The 20,456-nt window shown below is 49.1% G+C and overlaps 1 protein-coding gene across 2 annotated transcripts; it reads left to right on the top strand.

Moving 5' to 3' along the window:
• Positions 1 to 1,400: 1,400 nt before the first annotated feature.
• NLRX1 (NLR family member X1) lies at positions 1,401 to 19,964 on the top strand. 2 transcript variants are annotated; one of them, XM_007523582.3, is made up of 10 exons: positions 1,409 to 1,840; positions 4,432 to 4,555; positions 5,366 to 5,435; positions 6,031 to 6,119; positions 7,225 to 7,844; positions 9,380 to 10,192; positions 15,120 to 15,715; positions 15,935 to 16,021; positions 16,755 to 17,006; positions 19,638 to 19,964. In XM_007523582.3, exons 2-10 carry the CDS (start codon positions 4,486 to 4,488, stop codon positions 19,957 to 19,959), a joined length of 2,919 nt encoding a protein of 972 aa, XP_007523644.2. In that variant the 5' UTR covers positions 1,409 to 1,840; positions 4,432 to 4,485; the 3' UTR covers positions 19,960 to 19,964. The 2 variants fall into 2 exon arrangements, with proteins under 2 accessions (XP_060035899.1, XP_007523644.2); XM_060179916.1 differs by lacking the exons at positions 16,755 to 17,006; positions 19,638 to 19,964 and adding an exon at positions 6,248 to 6,349 and having other exon boundaries at positions 1,401 to 1,840; positions 15,935 to 16,025.
• Positions 19,965 to 20,456: the final 492 nt, after the last annotated feature.

The following is a 20,456-nucleotide window of genomic DNA, read 5'->3' as shown; positions in this document are numbered from 1 at the left end:
TGGTCCCAAAAGTGAAGCTTTTTAAAATTATTATTATTGTTATTGATGTCATAGTTGCTGGTGCTGGATAGGACAGAGAGAAATGGAGAGAGGAGGGGAAGCAGAGAGGTCAAGAGAAAGATAGACACCTGCAGACCTGCTTCACTACCTGTGAAGCAACTCTCCTGCAGGTGGGGAGCCAGGGGCTTGAACCAGGATCCTTTCTTCCGCCGGTCCTTGGGCATTGCGCCACCTGCGCTTAACCCAGTGGGCTACCACCTGACTCCCCTTGAAGTTTTTTTTTTTTTTTTTTTTTAAGGGAGCAGCACAATGCCACCCTCTTCTCTCCTGATCCAGAAGCTTGGAGCCTGGAGGAAGGAACTGGTGGCTGTAAGGTACCCAGTACCCATGCTGAGGTCAGACAATAGAGCACACACAGCATGACGCACAGCACTTCTGTCTATAAGTGGCCAGTCAAATGACATGTCATAATAAAACCTATAGAGCCATGACACTCTTAGGAGGAGGGAGGGGAATGTCTTGCTCTGAGCTTTGTCTAGGAACTGCTGGGGTGTGGTGTGGGAGTATTGTCTCCCATGTCTAAGTAAAGGGAGTAAAGCCAGCAAAGTCCCCCAGGTTCCAACCCCCCCAGGTTTTAATATCACCCCTGAAGCCACATTCCTAGGGTTGTTGCTCTTGTCCCTTGTTGCCTCTTATCCCCACCTCATCCCAGACTACTTCCCTTTAAGAAAGTATTTTAACATGCAAATATGTTGTTTCCCTAGCTGCCAGGAATGCCCTTCCTGTCTCCTTACTTATTAAACATCTAATTCGAAGCCAACTCCTTTGCTAGAGCTAGTTGGCAACTTCCTCTCCCTGACTTCCGACAGTTTCTCAAAATGCCATCCTGTGGTCCCGAGTGGGGGGTGGGGAGCAGCTGTTCCTGGCTGGTCCCTGGAGGCCACGCCTTACAGGGATTCAGTGGATGAACTAACAACACTGTCAGTCTGGATGGAGCCCCTTCCCAGCCCTGCCCAGAGGCACCTCACTGTGACTTCTCTATTGCAAACCTCCATTCAGGGAACATTGCTCACTTGTTTGCATGTGCCTAGGTGATGGGTGGTGGCTTTGAGGACCAGGAAGCTGCAAGGCTAGACTGTGATTGGCTGCCAGACAAGAAGAGCAGGTTGGGTGGGAGCTGTCCCTTATCCCGCACTCATTCTCCTGCCTTAACTAGAGTGGTCTGAAGTCTCGCACAGTTTTGGGGTTCAAAGAGCCAGACATAGAGGGGAGGACCACCTAGGGCTTTAGGTCTGTGCCAGCAGGTAGGCTGAAGAGGTGAAGGGGCACAGAAGGCAGAGGGAGGGGAGAGAAGAGGAGGAAGGGCATGGGCTAGGGTGGAGGGGGAAGAGCCGGGTGGGAGTCTTCTTGCGGTTCTCCTGCTTGCTAACTGGGTCAGCCTTCTGAGCCACATTGCCTCTATTTGTAAAATGGGTGCCACCTGGACGGTGGCAGTGATGTCATTGGGCCACTGGAAGCGACTGGCTGGGTGACTCGAGAGAGGCGGTCCTGGTGCAGGACCAGGGGGCGGGATCACCTTGGGCCAGCAAGGGAAGTCCTGGTCCCCAGCCCGCTTTCGGGCCGGACGTATGCTCACTAGCCAGCCCCCTCCTGCCTTACACCCGGTGGCGGGAGCGCTTGGGTGCGTCTTCTCCGAGGCGGCTGCCAGGCGGGCAGGGCCCCGAGCAGGCGGGGCTGAGGCGGCAGGAAGCGCCGCGCCGAGGCCGAGGCCTCTGGGAGCAAGCGGGAGACTCCGGTGGCGACCAGCTCCAGGGCCTGGGCAGCCGCGGGTAAAGGCCAGGTCAGCCCCGCTGCCCCTGCGCCCCCAGCGGGGTGGCTGCTGGAGGCGGGGCGGAGGTTTGGGGGGGAATGGAGTCCCCGGAAATGTCTGGGAGCTTCTTCTGATCAGGGCCCTGCGGCAGTGCTGGACTTTCTGGCAGCTTCTCCCCTTGCACTCTGAAACCAAAAGGAGCCATGAGGGCTACTTGGGAGCCGCCTGGGGCGGAGGAACTCTGGATCTGTGGGTGCACAGCCCTTGGACTTTAACTGCCATGCCTCCCCTCTCCCCTATAATTGCAGTGAAAACCTGGGGTAAACAAAGAATGCCCCCAACACTCTACTCCCCACTGTGCAAGCCCAACTTCACCCGGTGGCCCTGGATCTGATTTTAATCCCACTGAGCCTATTTTAGCTTGCTCGGGTTTCCAGGGCCTTCTCTTAACCCTTCCTCAAGCCCTGGGACTCCAATTGTTAGCACCAGCCTGCACCTGCGCTGGCCTGCCCTCTGGCAAGTAGATTAATGCAGCCACTGCGCCCTAAAAGCACCCTGCCCTTCGCAAGAACATTTCAGGGAAGCCTAGGAGCTAAACAGGAACACACCGCATTTAAGGGAGCCCAGAGGATCAGGAAAGACTTTTTTTTAAAATAAATATTCCTTAAATATTTATTTATTTTCCCTTTTGTTGCCCTTTTTATTTTTAATTGTTGTAGTTATTATTGTTATTGATGCTGTCATCAGATAGGACAGAGAAATGGAGAGAGGAGGGGAAGACAGAGAGGGAGAAAGAAAGACAGACACCTGCAGACCTGCTTCACCTGTGAAGTGACTCCCCTGCAGGTGGGGAGCTGGGCTCGAACCGGGATCCTTATGCCTGTCCTTGCTCAGGAAAGACTGTCTAACAGCATGCTTTTGACCGGGGCCTTAAAAGATTTGGGTACGGGGGTCTGGGTGGTAGCACAGCAGGTTAAGCACATGGCGCAAAGCCAAGGATGGCATAAGGATCCCAGTTTGAAGTGCTGCTCCCCACTTGCAGGTGGGTCGCTTCACAAGCAGTGAAGCAGGTCTGCAGGTGTCTATCTTTCTCTCCCCCTCTCTGTCTTCCCCTCCTCTCTCCATTTCTCTGTCCTATCCAACAACTACTACAGCTATAACAACAATAACAACCTCAACAAGGGCAACAAAATGGGAAAAATGGCCTCCAGGAGCAGGAGCAGTGGATTCATAGTGCAGGCACCAGGCCCCAGCAGTAACCCTGGAGGCAAAAAAAAAAAAAAAAAAAAAGAGAGAGAGATTTGTGTATGATTGTCAGAGGAGAGAGAGGTCACCTCAAGCTAAAGAAAGTTTAAAATGTAGGAACGAGTGAAGCTGGTGTTTGGACTCTTAGTAACCTAGGATATGAGAGAGCTGGTTGGTGACTAGGATGAGGCACTGTAATGGGGACTGGAAGCAAAGACCAGAAAGGAGTTGGGGGAAGGGGTCTCCAGAAGTCCCTAGTTGCACAGGACAGTGGGATGGTGAGAAGGAAAATGTTGGCAGATCACTGGGAGGAATTAGGAGGCCTGGCTTGACCAGGGGTAAGAAGGATTTGAAGACAAAGAGGCCAGAGTTTCTCATGTAGAGATGTAACTGCAAAGTTCTACAACAAAGCAACTGAAAGGGGAAGAGGCAGGATGAGTTCAGTTCTAGGCCATGTGGGAAGCTTGAAGCACAAATAAGATAACCATATGGAGATGTCAAGTAGGAAGTTCATCCATTCATTCATTCATTATTTATGCCAGCCTCAAAGGCAGCTTACATAAAAGTCACAGAGAAGAATAAGATCATTTATTGTTGCCCCTTTTTTTGTAGTTATTATTGATGTCATTGTTGTTGGATAGGACAGAGAAATGGAGAGAGGAGGGAAAGACAGAGGGGGAGAGAAAGATAGACACCTGCAGACCTGCTTCACTGCTTGTAGCGACTCCCCTTCCTGCAGCTGGGGAGCCGAGGGCTTGAAGTGGGACCCTTAAGCCAGTCCTTGCGCTTTGCACCACGTGCGCTTAACCCGCTCCGCTACCGCCCAACTCCCAAGATCATTTAAACTCAGTGAACAGGAGCAATAGCCAGGAAAGCACAGAGGGGAGTAAACAATTGTTGCTGGAAAATAACTCAAGAGACTCATTTGCAATAGGCTCATAAATGCCATTGTAAATGAATACAGGGCTCTTACCTGAGCCTGATGGCAGAGAAGCAAAGAAATGACACTTAGCAGTTCACTGGGCAGGCCCTCAGGAGAAATGCATATGTGAAAGCTCAGGTGAGAGGCAACAGGTGGAAGGATATAACATGGGGTCGCTCAGGTGGAGATACACAAGTGGGAAGAAAGCTGAACGCCAGGGCTAGAAAAGGTCGGTGCTTTCCAGGGGAGGAAAGGGCCTCCACAGAGGGGTGGGATATGAATGTAACCCATTCACACCATTTTCCTTTTCTTTTCTTTCTCCCCAGACCATTACTCAGCTCTGGCCTATGGTAGTGCTGGGGATTGAACCTGGGATCTCTGGCACCTCAGACATGAAAGTCTGTTGTGCTACATATGATACTATCTCTCTGGCACCACACCCTTCTTTTTGCAGGTAACAGAATATAAGGCAGTTTGCTGAGTTTTCTGGGCCCTGACCTCAAGTACCATGAGATGGGGCCGTCATTTGCCCAGGGCCTCTTGGGGCCCTGGTCTGGGAAGAACTCTCCAATCAGCAGGTAAGTGGGGAGTAGGGATATATGTTTCTCCCTGTCTCTCTTCTGAGTTCAGATGTTGCCTTCATAAGAGTCGGAGTCCAAATACTAGATGTTTTGGGACCAGTTCTGCTGTTGACTAGCCATTGGCCTTAGGCAAATCGCTTCACCACCCTGAGCTTCCTTTTTTCTGTCCTAAAATAAGCAAGTTGACCAGATGATCTTCTGAAGTCCATGTAACCTACACAAGCCCAGGAACACTTGTCTAATTTGATTTTGCATTCAGTTCAGACTTACTGAGTGCCTGTTATATACTAGACCCTGTGCTAAGTTCTGTGTATATAATTTTTTAATTTTTATTTATTTATTACCTTTTGTTGCCCTTGTTGTTTTATTGTTATAGTTATTTATAGTTATTATTGCCATTATAGATGGCATCATTGTTGGATAGGACAGTGAGAAATGGAGAGAGGAGGGGAAGACAGAGAAGGGGAGAGAAAGATAGACACCTGCAGACCTGCTTCACTGCTTGTGAAGAAACTCCCCTACAGGTGGGGAGCTGGGGGCTCAAACTGGGATCCTTATGCCAGTCCTTGCACTTTGCGCCGCCTGCGCTTAACCCACTGCGCTACCACCTGACTCCTCTGTGTATATAATTTTTAACAAAACCGGATGTAATCCATGCTGTATGTGTGTGTGTTCTCTACTCTCTCTTTGTGTGAATGTTAAATAAATAATTGCAGTGAACTAGAAAATTGCTAATAACTGTCAGCAGATAGCAGGAGTTTGGGTGGGCTCTGGATATCATTTTTTCCTTCTCTTTCATCTCTGTAGATGAAAGAACCCCCTTCCTGATCTACAGGCAGTGGCTTCTTAAAGGGAAGTGTCCCCGTGGGACCTCTTGGTGAGTCTTCTCCCCACCTTAGACTGATTTTTCCTTCTTTTCACCAGAGCACAGCTCAGATCTGGGAATTGAACCTGGACGTTTGGTGCCTGAGGCATGAATGTCTCTCTGCATAGCCACTATACTATCTCTCTAGACATTTACCCCCCCCCATGTCATCCCCACTTCAGTCAGATCTTAAAAATACATCTGGGCACAGTGGAGTAGCCCAGGAACTTGATCCCTTGTGGGAAGTTGGTTTTCTGGGGTTAGGGAGGGTACAGAGTCAGCTACTAGGCTGAAGCAGAAGTAGTCTTACACCATTTATAGCACAAGCCACGAGCTCAGTGGTCAGCCAGAAGGAGGCCTTTAGTAAAGGGAATGTGGCAGTGCCCAGCATGAGTTCCAGGCAGATTACAGTCCAGGGCCAGAAGGCTGGGGGCCAGACCTCAGTCTTTGAGAAGGGTTGAGAATCAGATAGGTTCTCAGCTTACAGGGTGGGGCCTGGATCTCAGGAAGCTAGAAGTCCATTAGTCTAGGCAGACCTAGACTTGAGCCTGTATAGCTGCTGAAACCGGCAGTTAGGCCCCTGCTCATCCTTTCTTCTTGTTCCCAGGGCCTTTCTTCGCCACCACGGAAACTCAACGGGCAGTGGTCACCTACCAGGGAGGCGTGGGCAGTTGTTCCGGGGCATCTCTACAGCTGGTAAAGGAGCTGACTAGGATTCCAGTGGGGGTTGGGGAAAGGGGCATAGAGAGGGAAATGGCAGGAAGAGGGAGACATGTAGGGTCCACTACCAGCATCCACTGATGGCCCATTATTCCTCTGTCCAGGTAGCTCTTCCTGTAATCCTCACGCAAGGCGCACTGTGTACAAGGCTCTGGGGGGGGGGGGTGCCTCAGCCTTAGCTTCTGCAGGCGAGGTCCAGCAATGGGGTAAGATGGCACACAGAAAGATAGCCATGCAACCTGTCAGCCCAGGCTCAGCACTGCGTCTTCCTGTAGTTTCCCACTCTGCCATGAGGTTCCAAATTTTCCGAGTAGTCTGTATTTTTCAAGTCTGTTCTCAGTACCATTCAGGGCTTCAGCATTCCCTGGTACTATATATATATATATATGCATGTTTATTTTCCCTTTTGTTGCCCATGTTTTTTTTTTAATTTATTTATTTCCTTTTGTTGCCCTTGCTTTTTATTGTTGTAGTTATTATTGTTGTCGTTTTTGGGTAGGTCAGAGAGAAATGGCGAGAGAAGGGGAAGACAGAGGGGGCGGGGGGCGGGAGAGAAAGATCCACTTGTGCTTAACCCACTGCGCTAACACCCTACTCCCTCCCTGGTACTTTTCATTTTTTATCAATTTAACATTAGTTTACAATATTACAAGATTTGGTGAATATAGTTCCACACCTATAAATATAAGAGTCACCACATCCAATACCAAAGTTCCAGTGCCATCACCCCAGAGGCCCTTCTGCTCCCCATTTCCTCTGATACCCACCAGAGCTTTCACAGAGCCTGAAGTCAGTCTGGTTATTATTACTTTTACAAGTTCATTTATTTTTACTGTTTTGTATCACAGATAAGAGTGATACTTTTCCCTTACTTATTTCACTTAGCCTTTATTTATTCTGTGAGAGAGAAAGAGACCAGAGCACCTCGTATCGGTCACATGCAGTGTTGGGAAAGCCTGCATTCCACCTGCTGAGCCACTATGTGGTGCTTGCTCTGTGGATTCATGTCCTCCCACTGCCATGACTGCCCCTTCATCTCCTGGTCCTTTTTCCTGGTCCCCCACTTACCTTCCCTTTTCAGAATCCATCCAGCAACACCGAAAGAACCTGGCTGAGTGGTTCAGCCGGCTGCCTAGAGAAGAGCGTCAGTTTGGCCCCACCTTTGCATTGGACACGGTCCATGTAGACCCCGTGATCCGAGAGAGCACCCCCGATGAGCTGCTTCGTCCAGCAGCAGAGCTTGCCTTGGACCACCAGCCTCCTTTGGCCAGCCTCCCACCACTGGCTCTGTCTCAGCTCTTTGACCCAGATGCCTGTGGGCGCCGGGTACAGACAGTGGTGCTGTATGGCACCGTGGGCACCGGCAAGAGCACACTGGTGCGTAAGATGGTCCTAGACTGGTGTTATGGACGACTGCCTGCCTTCGAGCTCCTCATCCCCTTCTCTTGTGAAGACTTGTCATCTCTGGGCCCTGCCCCGGCCTCTTTATGCCAACTAGTGGCCCAGCACTACACTCCCCTGAAGGAGATTCTGCCCCTGATGCCTGAAGCTGGGTCCCGCCTGCTCTTTGTGCTTCATGGTCTGGAGTGGCTCAACCTCGATTTCCGATTGGCAGGCACGGGACTTTGCAGCGACCCTAAGCAGCCAATAACACCAGCTGCCATCATTGTCAACCTGCTACGCAAATACATGCTGCCCGAGGTGAGTGCCACCCCCACTTTGCTACCTCCACTGCCACTGACTTGCCCTCTAAAGTTTTATTTTTATTTATTTATTTATTTTCCCTTTTGTTGCCCTTGTTGTTTTATTGTTGTTGTAGTTATTATTGTTGTTGTTATTGATGTCATCGTTGTTAGGACAGAGAGAAATGGAGAGAGGAGGGGAAGACAGAGAGAGGGAGAGAAAGAGAGACACCTGTAGACCTTCTTCACCATCTGTGAAGTGACTCCCCTGCAGATGGGGAGCTAGAGGCTCAAGCCGATCCTTGGCGCTTCTTGCCATGTGCGCTTAACCTGCTGAGCTACTGACTGACTCCCTAAGGAAGACTGACTCCCCTAAAGTATTTTTATGTCCCAGACCTGCACTTCTTTTGTTGGGTAAAAGAAGAGGCTGGCTCTGGTTGTTTCAAATTCTGCTCCTCTCCTTCCCAGCTGTGTGCCTATGAGCGACAGGCCGACTTTCCTTGAGTTGTACGCATGGGGTAAGATACCATGTGTAAAGAAAGTACTTAGAACACAGCAGGTGGATCATAATAGGTGCTCATTAGTTATTAGACTTATTATGGGCATCATTATATTTATCTTTGGACACTCAATATTTTAAAATTTGTCTTATTTATTTCATCTGAGAAAGAGAAGCCAGAGCACTACCACCCCGGTACATGCTGTGCTGGGGTTCAAAGCCAAGGTCTTATACATGTATGATAATGTGGGGTGGGCACATTGGCCCAATTCCTTTCTCTCCTTCCTTCAATTTTTCCTTCCTTTAATTTTTTCCTTCCTAACTTTTTTTCCTCTTTTAAAGAGCGAGGAGAAGGTAGAGAAACAGAGAAAGAGATGAGAGACACTACTGCACAATTGCTCTACCATCCATAGAGCCCCTCTGGGGCCATCCATGATGCATCCATGTGTTGAACCCAGGGCTGAATGCACAGGGAAATATGTGCTCTGTTGGGTGAGATATCTTCTGACTACTCAATCTTCAGAGGCCCCTGCAAGGAGGAGTTAGGTCTCGATTTTTTTTTTTTTTTTTTTTTTTACCAGAGCTCCTCTCAGCTCTGGCTATTGGTGGTGTCAGGGATGAAACCTGAACCTTTTCACATGCAAGTCCTGTATGTTACCACTGTACATGTCCCTGGCTCTTCCACCAAGGTCTTTCTTTCTTTCTTTTTTAAATTTTGTTTACTTTATTTTATTATTGTTTTTAAATATTTATTTATTTTTTCCCTTTTGTTGCCCGTGTTGTTTTATTGTAGTTATTATTGATGTTCTTGTTGTTGGCTAGGACAGAGAGAAATGGAGAGAGGAGGGGAAGACAGAGAGGGGGAGAGAATGGTAGACACCTGCAGACCTGCTTCACCGCATGTGAAGCGACTCCTCTGCAGGTGGGGAGCCGGGGCTCGAACCGAGATCCTTATGCCAGTCCTTGCACTTTGTGCCACGTGCGCTTAACCCACTGCGCTACCGCCTGACTCCCTCACCAAGGTCTTTCTTAAATCTCTATTCTGCTTCTCCCAGGCCAGCATCCTGGTAACCACCAGGCCCTCTGCCATTGGCCGTATCCCTAGCAAGTATGTAGGCCGCTATGGTGAGATCTGTGGCTTCTCTGATACCAACCTGCAGAAGCTCTACTTCCAGCTCCGCCTAAACCAGCCAGATTGTGGGCAAGGTGCAGGCATCTCTGCCACCCCAGCCCAGCGTGACAACCTGGTGCAGATGCTCTCCCGGAACCTGGAGGGCCATCACCAGATTGCTGCAGCCTGCTTCCTGCCCTCCTATTGTTGGCTTGTCTGTGCCACCTTGCATTTCCTGCATGCCCCCACACCAGCGGGCCAGACCCTCACAAGCATCTACACCAGCTTCCTGCGCCTGAACTTCAGCGGGGAGATGCTCCATAGCACTGACTCCTCCAAGTTGTCCCTGATGGCTTACGCAGCCCGAACCATGGGCAAGCTGGCCTACGATGGTGTGGCTTCCCGCAAGACCTACTTCTCAGAAGAGGACGTCCGAGGCTGCCTGGAGGCTGGCATCAAGACAGAAGAGGAGTTTCAGCTGCTGCATGTCTTCCGCCGAGATGCCCTGAGGTTTTTCTTGGCCCCGTGTGTGGAGCCTGGGCACTCTGGCACTTTTGTGTTCACTGTGCCTGCCATGCAGGAATACTTGGCTGCTCTCTACATTGTCTTGGGCTTGCGAAAGACCACTCTGCAGCGGGTGGGCAAGGAAGTGACTGAGGTCTTAGGCCGAGTCGGGGAGGATGTCAGCCTGGTCCTGGGCATTGTGGCCAAGCTGCTACCCCTCCGCATTCTACCTCTGCTCTTCAACCTGCTTAAGGTAAGAGCTCAGGCTCCCCTTTCACTTCTTACCCTTCTTTCTGAAGGAAATTGCTACTCCCTGTTTAGGTGGGTTCTCTTGGCTCTGGCTTCAGTGTTTCATTTTTAGTTTCATTTTGGGGGCATAAGGAAGGGAAAGAGAGAAGCCACAAGACCATAGAATTCTGAACTTGGAGACTGGGGAGGGGATTTGCAGGTACAAAAGACTTGTATAGCAATTGGCCACCCCTAAGGATATTCTGTTTGCATTTCTTCCTGGCCTTTGTGAATAGGAGGCAGCGGTCACTGCAGTCCAGGGTCTGTCCACTGCTCTGCAGGTCTAGAAACTGTGTCTGTTCCCCAAGAAGTGATTAGACTCACGGAGTGGTGACTCATCCTAATGAAATCACCAGAGACAGGTTTATAAAGCAGATGCCATTTTATTCATTTATACCGGGAGGATGAATGACATTGCTAATTGGCCTAGGACAGTCCTTCTGTCCAGGGTGCAGCTTCACTCCAGAAACCAAATTACAGCCTGAGCATGGCAGATGCAGCCAGCTTCTGAGTGGAAGAAGAATCACTCTCTGGCCTGGTCTACCAGGAGCTTCGCAAATGGAGTAATAGAATGTATTCCATATTAGATGGAACATGATTCTTCTTATAGACTAGGAAACAAAAGTTGTTAAAGGTCAAATAACTTGTTCAAGGTCACTAAAATAAGGATAACTAGGAGTTGAGCTCAGGTTTTGTGACTCTTTATCTTGTGCCTTTCTTGCCGAACATTATTGATGTGGACTATGTGCGCTTAACCCAGTGTGCCACCGCCTGACTCCCAGATGTGTTAGAGCTATTTCTGTCAAGCTATGGTGGCATGATAGGTAGTAGCCCTTGTCCTCTCTGTTAGTTTTAGGAACTAGTCTTAGGGAGACAGAGACTGAGATGGTTCTAGCAATATTTCAGTGTTTTCAGATGTCTGACCAGAACACTGCTCAGCTCTGCCTGTTGGTGGTGCCAGGGATCAAAACCCAAGACCTCTTACATGCAATTCCTGTATGTTACCACTGCGCTTTTTCGCCTATCCCAGTGTTTTTACTTTTATATCAGAAGAAACATAAAGGTGACCTGGCTAGAGGTCACTCAACAGGTAAAGCATATGCTTTACAAACCGAAGACCTCAGGTTTGATCTTCAGCTGGCCTCTGGTCTCTGTCTCTCTCTCTCTCATTAAATAAATAAGTAAATCTTTGACATTCAAATAGAAGCATAAGGGCTGGCAGTACAGTTCACCTGGGAGGGTGCCTGCTTTTTCATGTACACAACCTTGTCTCAAACCCCCCCCCCCCCATACACACATACCAGAGGAAGATTTGGTGCTGTTTTTCTCTCTCTCTCTCTCTGAAGCAGTTGGCCTGGGGTAGTGAAATCTTGGCATCAAACATAAAATAAATAACAGAATTTAAGAGGTTAAGAACAGATATTTAGGGAGTTGGGCGGTAGCGCCGCGGGTTAAGCGCACATGGCACAAAGCACAAGGACTGGTTTAAGGATCCTGGTTTGAGCCCCCAGCTCCCCACCTTCAGGGGAGTCGCTTCACAGGCAGTGAAACAGGTCTGCGGGTGTCTATCTTTCTTTCCCTCTCTCTGTCTTCCCCTCCTCTCTCCATTTCTCTGTCCTATCTAACAAAGACATCAATAACAACAATAACTACAACAACAATAAAAAAACAAGGGCAACAAAAAGGAAAATAAATAAATAAATATAAAAAAATTGAAAAAAGAAGAACAGATATTCAGTAATACCACTACCAGTGTTCAAATCCAGACTCTGCCATTTACTACTTATGTGACCTTGGAAAAAATCACTTAACCTTTCTGTGTCTCAGAGTCCTTACCTGTCATATAAGGCTAATAACAGAATCTGTTCTATTGACTGATACAAGGATTAATTGAAATCATTCTCTGGACCTGGATCTTAGTAAATGGTCTTTAATTATTTGTTAAACGTAAGAACATGGGAAGGCATCCCATCCCTCCTCATATTCCTAGTAGGTCCATTACCATTCCTGAAGACACTCCAGCCCTTGGAGGAAATGTTTGCTAAGGTCTCCTAATGAGACTCAGAAAAGCTCTTCAGTTTCTTGGGAATGTGTCAGAATGGTTAACAATGACAACAGACTAGTCCCATTTATTCCTTCTTGAGCCTATTGATTTGGTTTCTCAGGGTGACATATTCACATCTTGTCACCAGACGAAGGCTGGGGGAGGACACTGTAACTCTCCTGGTGGGAACTTCACCTCTAAGAAGTGGAGAAAGCAAAAACAGACAGTAGAAGCGTTTCCCCAAATCCAGCTCACAGCTCCCTGTCCAAGGAAAGGAGTCCTTCTCAGAGGCGTTGCAGATATGGGAGATGCTGCCAACCTCCCACACACTCACTTCAGCAAATACTTGAGTGCCTGCTGTGTGCCTAGCAACGTGTTAGAGCTGGAGAAAAAAACAATTAACAAAACCCCAGGTTTGTGTCCCTTCTGATTGTTCTGTCTGAACACAAGTGTGCTAATGTAACTGTCTAATTAACAATCACTGCAAGTGTCTGGAAAGAAAAGTGTCAAGTGTTAAGGCAGTGTGTACTGGGGGGACCTGAGAGGGAGGAATAACGAACACTCTGTAGGTACATGTAATCTGAACTTTGCAAGATTGACCAGGAGTAGAATTTAAGGGGTTGCAAGCCCCTAGAAGAGGGTATAGCTGTGGGGTTAAGCAGTGGCGCACCTGGTTAAGCGTACACATTTCAGTGCACCAGGACTCAGGTTCAAGCCCCTGATCCCCACCTGTAGGGGGAATAGTGAAGGAGTGTTGCAGGTGTCTGTCTGTCTCTCTCCTTCTCTATCTCCTCCACCTCTCTTAATTTCTCTCTGTCTCTGTCAATAAATTTTTTTTAAAGGGTACAGTTTAACAAGGAGAAAGCATGGCATTTCCCTCAAAATGAGAAAACTTGGGGCCAGGGAGATAGCTCAGCATAAGGGGCTGGGGACACATCATAATGGTTATACAAGAAGACTCTTGGGACGGAGAAACAGCTCAGGGGCAAAGTGCTCGCCTAAAAAAGACTCATGCCAGAGGCTTTGAGGTTCCAGATTCACTCCCTAGTTATACCATAAGCCAGAGCTGAGCAGTGCTCTGGTCTCAGTCTTTCTCTCCCTCTCTCTTTTTCTCTCTCTCCCCCCCTCCCTCTTTCTCTCATTAAATAAAATACATAAAATATATATTTAAGAAAGAGAGAGCTCAGGGTGGGGGTATAGCATAATGGTTATACAAAGAGACTTTCATGTCTGAGGCTCTCAAGTCCCAGGTTCAATCCCCCACACTGCCATAAGCCAGAGCTGAGCAGTGCTCTGGTAAAAACAAACAAAAAAAAGAGCTCAGCATAGAGCATCAGACTTGTATGCCGAGACCCAGCATTTGATTCCTGGAAGCATCACATGCCACACCAGAGCAGTGCTCTGGTCTCTGTCTTATACATTTTGTTGTTGATGATGATGATCTTTTAAAATTTATTATTATTACTTGATAGAGATAGCCAGAAATCGAGAGGAAAGGGGATATAGAGAGGGAGAGAGACAGAGAGACACCTGCAGCTCTGCTTCACCACTTGTGATGCTTTCCCCCTGCAGGTGGGGACCAGGGGCTTGAACCTGGATCTTTGCACACTGTAATGTGTGTGCTTTACCAGGTGCGTTACCACCCAGCCCCCATTTTTTTTTTTTTTTTAATCTTAGCACTGCTCAGCTTTGGCTTATAGTGCTGCAGGGAATTGAACCTGGGCCTTCAAAACCTCAGGCAGGAAAGGCTTTTTGCATAATCATTATGCTGTCTCCTCCACCTACTTTTTTTTTTTTTTTTTAATCAGAGAAACAGAAAGGACAGGAGTGCATGGCAGGAGCTTTGTGGTAAGAGAAATCAGGTCATGCAAGACCTTGAAGAAGCAGCCATGACAGTTATCATCAGCCATCATCATTGCTGTTATGGCAATGGCATCAATGCAGATATGTTTATGACATCTAGCCTGGAAGCAGACAAAGTGATATGCTATTATATAATATATATGTGCTCCCTCCTTCCTGCACTTGAAAATGTTCAGGACTGCAACCAGGGATATGGCAGGGCAGCCATGTGTGAGGTCCTAGGTTCTTTTTTTTTTCTTTTCCCCTAAGGTCCTAGGTTCTATCCCTAACACTACATATTGCCAGAGTGATGCTCTGGTTCTCTTTCTCATTAAATAAATATTGGGAGAAAATAAGAAGGAGAATGAGAATATGCAGAACACTTGGGAAAAAAAAGAAAAAAGAATTTCCTTGTGCATCATACAGATGTTAAGAGGTAACTCTGGAAAAGTCAGGCTTAGGGGCTGGGTGGTGGTGCACCTGGTTGAATGCACATATTCCAGTGTTTAAAGACCCAGGTTCAAGCCCCCAGTCCCCACCTGCAGGGGGAAAGCTTCACAAGTGGAGCAGTGCTACAGGTGTCTCTCTGCCTCCGTCTCTGCTATCTCTCCCTCTCAATTTCTGGCTGTCTCTATCCAATAAATAAAGATACAAAAAAAAAAAAAGAAAGAAAAGTAAATATCAGGCTGGGGCCAAATTATGACAAATTTTATATTCCACATGGTCATTGAGGAGCCACAGGGTTATAGCAGTAGGAGCGTAAAATCATGCTTCTCACATTTGGGTGAATGAAAGGCCGGATATATGAGGTTGTTCCTTACCTATCTATAATCTGGGTATAGATAGCTTTGGTGTGTGGTGGACTGTCCCACTGAGGGATGAGTAGTTGCACTCTATGAAGCTCAATTTTAAGGGGAGTCATGAGACCGGAGCAGATCTGAGAGGCTGAGTTGTGGATATTAGAAAGTCATGCCAAACATGTCATCTCCCCCTCTTCTTTCCCCAGGTAGTCCCCAAAGTGTTTGGGCGTGTGGTGGGTAAGAGCCGGGAGGCAGTGGCCCAGGCAATGGTGCTGGAGATGTTCCGAGAGGAGGACTACTATAATGATGATGTTCTGGACCAAATGGGTGCCAGCATCCTGGGTGTGGAGGGCCCCCGGCGCCACCCAGATGAGCCCCCTGATGATGAGGTCTTTGAGCTCTTCCCCATGTTCATGGGAGGGCTCCTCTCGGCCTACAACCGGTCTGTGCTGGCTCAGCTCGGCTGCCCCATCAAGAACTTGGATGCCCTGGAGAATGCACAGGCCATCAAGAAGAAGCTGGGCAAGCTGGGCCGGCAAGTGCTGCCCCCCTCAGAGCTCCTGGACCACCTCTTCTTCCACTACGAGTTCCAGAATCAGCACTTCTCTGCCGAGGTGCTCAGCTCCCTGCGCCAGCTCAACCTGGCGGGTGTACGTATGACACCCCTTAAGTGCACAGTGGTGGCAACCGTGCTGGGCAGTGGCAGGCACACCCTGGATGAGGTGAACTTGGGCTTCTGCCAGCTGGACAGTGCAGGGCTACGTACACTTACACCAGTCCTCCTGCGCGCCCGAAAGCTAGGGTGAGAACACATCCTGGGGAAAGATGGGGGGCTGGAGTGGGTGGGGAAGACAGTGCAGAGAAGCCAGACATCCTGAGGAAAGAAGAGGGATGGAGGTAACAACAGAAGGAAGGTTATGATGAACTGTGAGAGGATATAGAGGCAGACTCAAGGACAGGGTCGATGGGCAGGTGTCTTGCTGAGCTTCCCCCTTGGTTTCGTACCTCTGCTCTTTTCCAGCTTGCAACTCAACAACCTAGGCCCTCAGGCCTGCAGGGACCTTCGAGACCTGCTGCTGCATAACCAGTGCCAAATCACCACCCTACGGTGAGTTTCCTGGGAGGGGCCTGCCATCTCTGGTCAGCTAAAGTCAAGGGTGAGCTCCCTGTCTCATGACAAACTGGCACAGGCCCACACAGGATGCTACGGGGGGGGGGGGGGGGAGTGTGGGGAGTCCTTCCACCAGCTTGCCCTTCCTGCAGGTCCAGAGTATGCAGAAGGGCTGGGGAACAGACACCACTAGCAACAGGTAACAGCAACATGGCTAAAATCAGCCTGAGAGAGGGAGGTAGAACAATGCCCAGGCTGGTTGCCTAGCAATGGTGCCTCTGATCCTTGCCAGAGATTTTCGCTGTCACCACCCAAGGATGACCCTAATGCTGGGTCCTCAGCAGATGCTTCCAGAGTTTTGGCTGACTTCCCAGGAAACTGGGTGTCTGGGTTCCTCATTTCTGGATTGAGAATGGGGTGGGGGATGGAAGAAAAAGAGGGCAAACAGGATGGGGAGGAAGAAGAAAGAAGGCTAAAGGAGAGGAAGGGTGTAGGGTCGAGGAATAAGCAAAGGAGAATGAAAAGGAGAAGGGGAAAGAAGCCAGCCTCCATCCCACTGGGCCTCCTCTGCAGTGCACCCCCATTTCTCCATCCTCTGCTCCAGGGCCTGGTTTCTCAGGGTGCTCAACTTATCTCCAGCCTGGGTTCTGCACCCTTGAGCCCAAGCCCTAATGTCCAGCACCAGGCACCTGCTTTGGATCTCATGGCCTTGGTGTGCTTGTGACCACAGGCTATCTAACAACCCACTGACGGCAGAGGGTGTGGCCTTACTGGTGGAGGGACTGGCAGGCAACGCCTCACTGACACACCTGTCCCTGCTGCACACGGACCTGGGGGATGAGGGCCTGGAGCTGCTGGCAGCCCAACTGCAGCGTAACCAAGGACTCCAGGAGCTGAATGTGGCCTACAATGGCGCTGGGGACACGGCGGCTCTCGCCCTGGCCAAGGCTGCCTGGGAGCACCCATCTCTGGAGCTGCTGCAGTAAGTTCTGGCCCTGAAGCCATTCCATCCTGGCCCGAGACTATCCCCAGCCCTGTGGTCCTTCCCTCCACTGTGCTTTCTCTACCCAGGACTCCTCTTCCATATTACTAATATAAGATCTACTTATTATTATTTTTATGACAGACCAAAGCACTGCTCATTTTGGGGACTGTTTTGTGCAAGTCTTAAACTACTTACAGAGAAATTTATCCCTTCTTATTCCTGCTTCTTATTGGCCCTTAACTACCTGCTTCTGAACCAGTATTCTCCTGTGATTGGCCCTTACCTAGGCCGCTTGCCCTAGCACCACCGCTTCTTATGGCATCATTCTCTTCTTTATTTTCTATATTTTATTTATTTATTCAATAAAGGCAAAGAGAAATTGAGAGGGAAGGAGAAGATATAGAGGAAGAGAGATTGAGAGATACCTATAGGGGGCCAGGTGGTGGTGTACCTGGTTGAGCACATTTTACAATGTGCAAGGACCCAGGTTTGAGCCCCTGGTCCTCCCACCTGCAAGGGGAAAGCTTTGTGAGTGTTGAAGCAGTGCTGCAGGTGTCTCTCTGACTCTCTCCCTCTCTATCTCTCCTTTCTCTCTTGGTCTCTGACTGTCTTTACCCAATCTTCTTCTAGCGTTTGCCCTTCTTCCGTAGCCAGTCAACAGCGTCAGGTTGAGCCTGATGTAAAGTTTCGAGACCTCCTTTGAATCTGGAGAGGTGGCAGTTGTTGACTATGTGGGTCATAATCTGTCTGGAGCCGCAGGGGCAGTTCGGGTCGTCTCTGGCTCCCCAGTGATGGAACATAGCGGCGCACCGGCCATGGCCTGTTTGATAGCGATTGAGGAGGGCCCAGTCATAACGTGCTAGGTCAAAGCCGGGTTGACGCTTGCAGGGATCTGTGATGAGGTGTTTGTTCTTTACCTCAGCTGACTGCCAACTCTGTTTCCAAGAGACTGGAACAGAGAAGTTCAGTGTAGGCATAGGGGACCAGATTGGGTGATGAGACGTCAAGCGTTGGACAGGGTGGGTGAAGATATCCGCGTATATCGGCAGGTCCGGTCGAGCGTAGACATGGGAAATGAACTTAGATGATGCCACATCCCGACGAATATCTGGCGGGGCGATGTTGCTAAGAACTGGCAGCCATGGAACCGGGGTGGAACGGATGGTTCCAGAAATTATCCTCATGGAGGAATATAATTTGGAATCGACCAAGTGGACATGTGGGCTACGGAACCATACTGGGGCACAGTATTCTGCAGTGGAATAGCATAATGCCAGAGATGATGATCGTAGTGTGGAAGCGCTCGCGCCCCATGAGGAGCTGGCCAGTCTTGCAATGATGTTATTCCTCGCGCCCACCTTTGCTGTAGTTTTTATGAGATGTTCGTGAAATGACAGAGTGTGATCGAGAGTAATGCCAAGATAGACTGGCTGGGCTTCATGCCGGATTGTCGTATCGCCAAGCTGCACATTAAGCTCACGCGAGGCCGAGGCATGGTGTAGATGATACCGTTTTTGCAGTGCTAGGGATTAGCACTGCAAAAACCCAAAAATCCAATAAATAAAGATAATAAAAAAAAATTTTTTAAAGAGACATGTATAGCCCTGCTTCACTACTTGTGAAGTTTTCCCCCTACAGGTGGAAACTGGGGTCTTGAATCCAAGTCCTTGTCCATTGTAATATGTGCACTCAACCAATTGTGCCACCACCCAACCCCCTGATGGCTCCAGGGAGTTAATATCTATTGTCCTACTAAATTCTAATGTCATCTATGCCTCCCATCAGCTTGCTATATTTTAATGTACTTTATTTGTTTTATTTCAGTGAGACAGATGCAAAGAGAAAGATACAAAGAAAAAGACCAGAGCACTGCTCGGCTCTGGTTTATGGTGGTGGTGGTGGAGGGGGGAGGTTTGAACCTGGAACTTTGGAGCTTCAGGCATGAAAGTGTTTTTGCATAACCATTATGCTGTCTACCCCACCCACTGGTTTATTCTATTTTATTTATTTATTCCCTTTTGTTGCCCTTGTTGTTTTATTGCTGTAGTTATTATTGTTGTTGTCGTTGTTGGATAGGACAGAGAGAAATGGAGAGAGGAGGGGAAGACAGAGAGGAGGAGAGAAAGATAGACACCTGCAGACCTGCTTCACCGCCTGTGAAGCGACTCCTCTGCAGGTGGGGAGCCGGGCTTCGAACCAGGATCCTTATGCTGGTTTATTCTATTTTAAAGATATATATATACAGAACTTTGGACCCTCAAGCATGAGGTTATGAGTTCGATCCCTGGCAGCACATGTGCCAGAGTGATGTCTGGTTCTTTCTCTCTCCTCCTATCTTTCTCACTAATAAATAAAATATTTAGAAAGAAAGAAAGAAAGAAAGAGATATCAGAAAGAAAGAGATATCAGAACACTACTCAGCTCTGGCATATGTGGTACCTGCGATCAAACTTGTAACCTCTTGGCTTGTAAGGCCTGTTCTCCACACTGACATACCTCCCAGCCCTCCATCTCTGGTTTATTGCCCCACCTCATTCTGAGGCATCCTGTCCTTTTTTCCCTTCTGCCCCTTTTTTCAGACCCAGATTCTCCCAAATCTGACACACCCATTCCCCTCTCTCTTATCAGCCTCTACTTCAATGAGCTGAGCTCAGAGGGCCGCCAGGTCCTGCGGGACTTGGGGGCAGCCACTGAAGGTCGTGCGCGTGTTGTGGTGTCGCTGACAGAGGGGACAGCGGTGTCTGAGTACTGGTCAGTGATCCTCAGTGAAATCCAGCGGAATCTCCACAGCTGGGACCGAGGCCGGGTCCGGCGACACCTGGAGATGCTGCTGCGGGACCTGGAGGACAGCCGAGGTGCCACCCTCAACCCATGGCGCAAGGCCCAGCTGCTACGGGTGGAGGGAGAGGTCAGGGCCCTCCTGGAGCAGCTGGGGGGCCCTGGGAGCTGAGGCCATGACTATTGGTGCCTAGCTGTGTGACCCCTGGCCCCAAACCTTTCCCTTTTGTGGCCTCTGGCTTGTGCTACTCCTTCTAGAAAGATTCCCTTCAGGACTGGAGGCAAAAGAATGTCACAGCTGTGCCAGCTTCCCTCCTGGGGCATGTCCACACAGTGTTTACAAGCCTGGAATTCTCAAGTGTGCTAGAAGGTTCAAAGGATGTGACATTTGGCACAATTGGCCTGTGGCACCATCATCTTTGCCTCCCTCTCCTCTTTAGGAGCTACTGATGGTGCCAGCAGGGGGCACCCTTTCTGTACCTGCCTTGCCTGGAGTGTAGTTTTCCATATGTGCCTGAAGTCCTCCACTTCCTGCCTTTATGCTTTCCCTTGGAGGTGCCCGCAGCTACCCTCATCTCTCACTGGTGCTCTCCCTTCATCCCCTTTACCACAATGGCCCAGATGCCTTGTGACCCTTGGACATGTGCATTCACTTGTTGCTAATAAAAC

Source organism: Erinaceus europaeus, chromosome 20, assembly GCF_950295315.1.
Source record: "Erinaceus europaeus chromosome 20, mEriEur2.1, whole genome shotgun sequence".
Lineage (NCBI taxonomy): Eukaryota > Metazoa > Chordata > Mammalia > Eulipotyphla > Erinaceidae > Erinaceus > Erinaceus europaeus.
Note: the sequence above shows the minus strand (reverse complement) of the source record. Positions and strands in the feature narration are given on the sequence as shown.

Coding starts and splice junctions, on each gene's coding strand:
- NLRX1 (XM_007523582.3), top strand. CDS start 4,486: ATGAGATGGGGCCGTCATTTGCCCAGGGCCTCTTGGGGCCCTGGTCTG. Junction 6,120..7,224: donor CCGGGGCATCTCTACAGCTG/GTAAAGGAGCTG, acceptor TTCCCTTTTCAG/AATCCATCCAGCAACACCGA. Junction 16,022..16,754: donor TGCCAAATCACCACCCTACG/GTGAGTTTCCTG, acceptor TTGTGACCACAG/GCTATCTAACAACCCACTGA.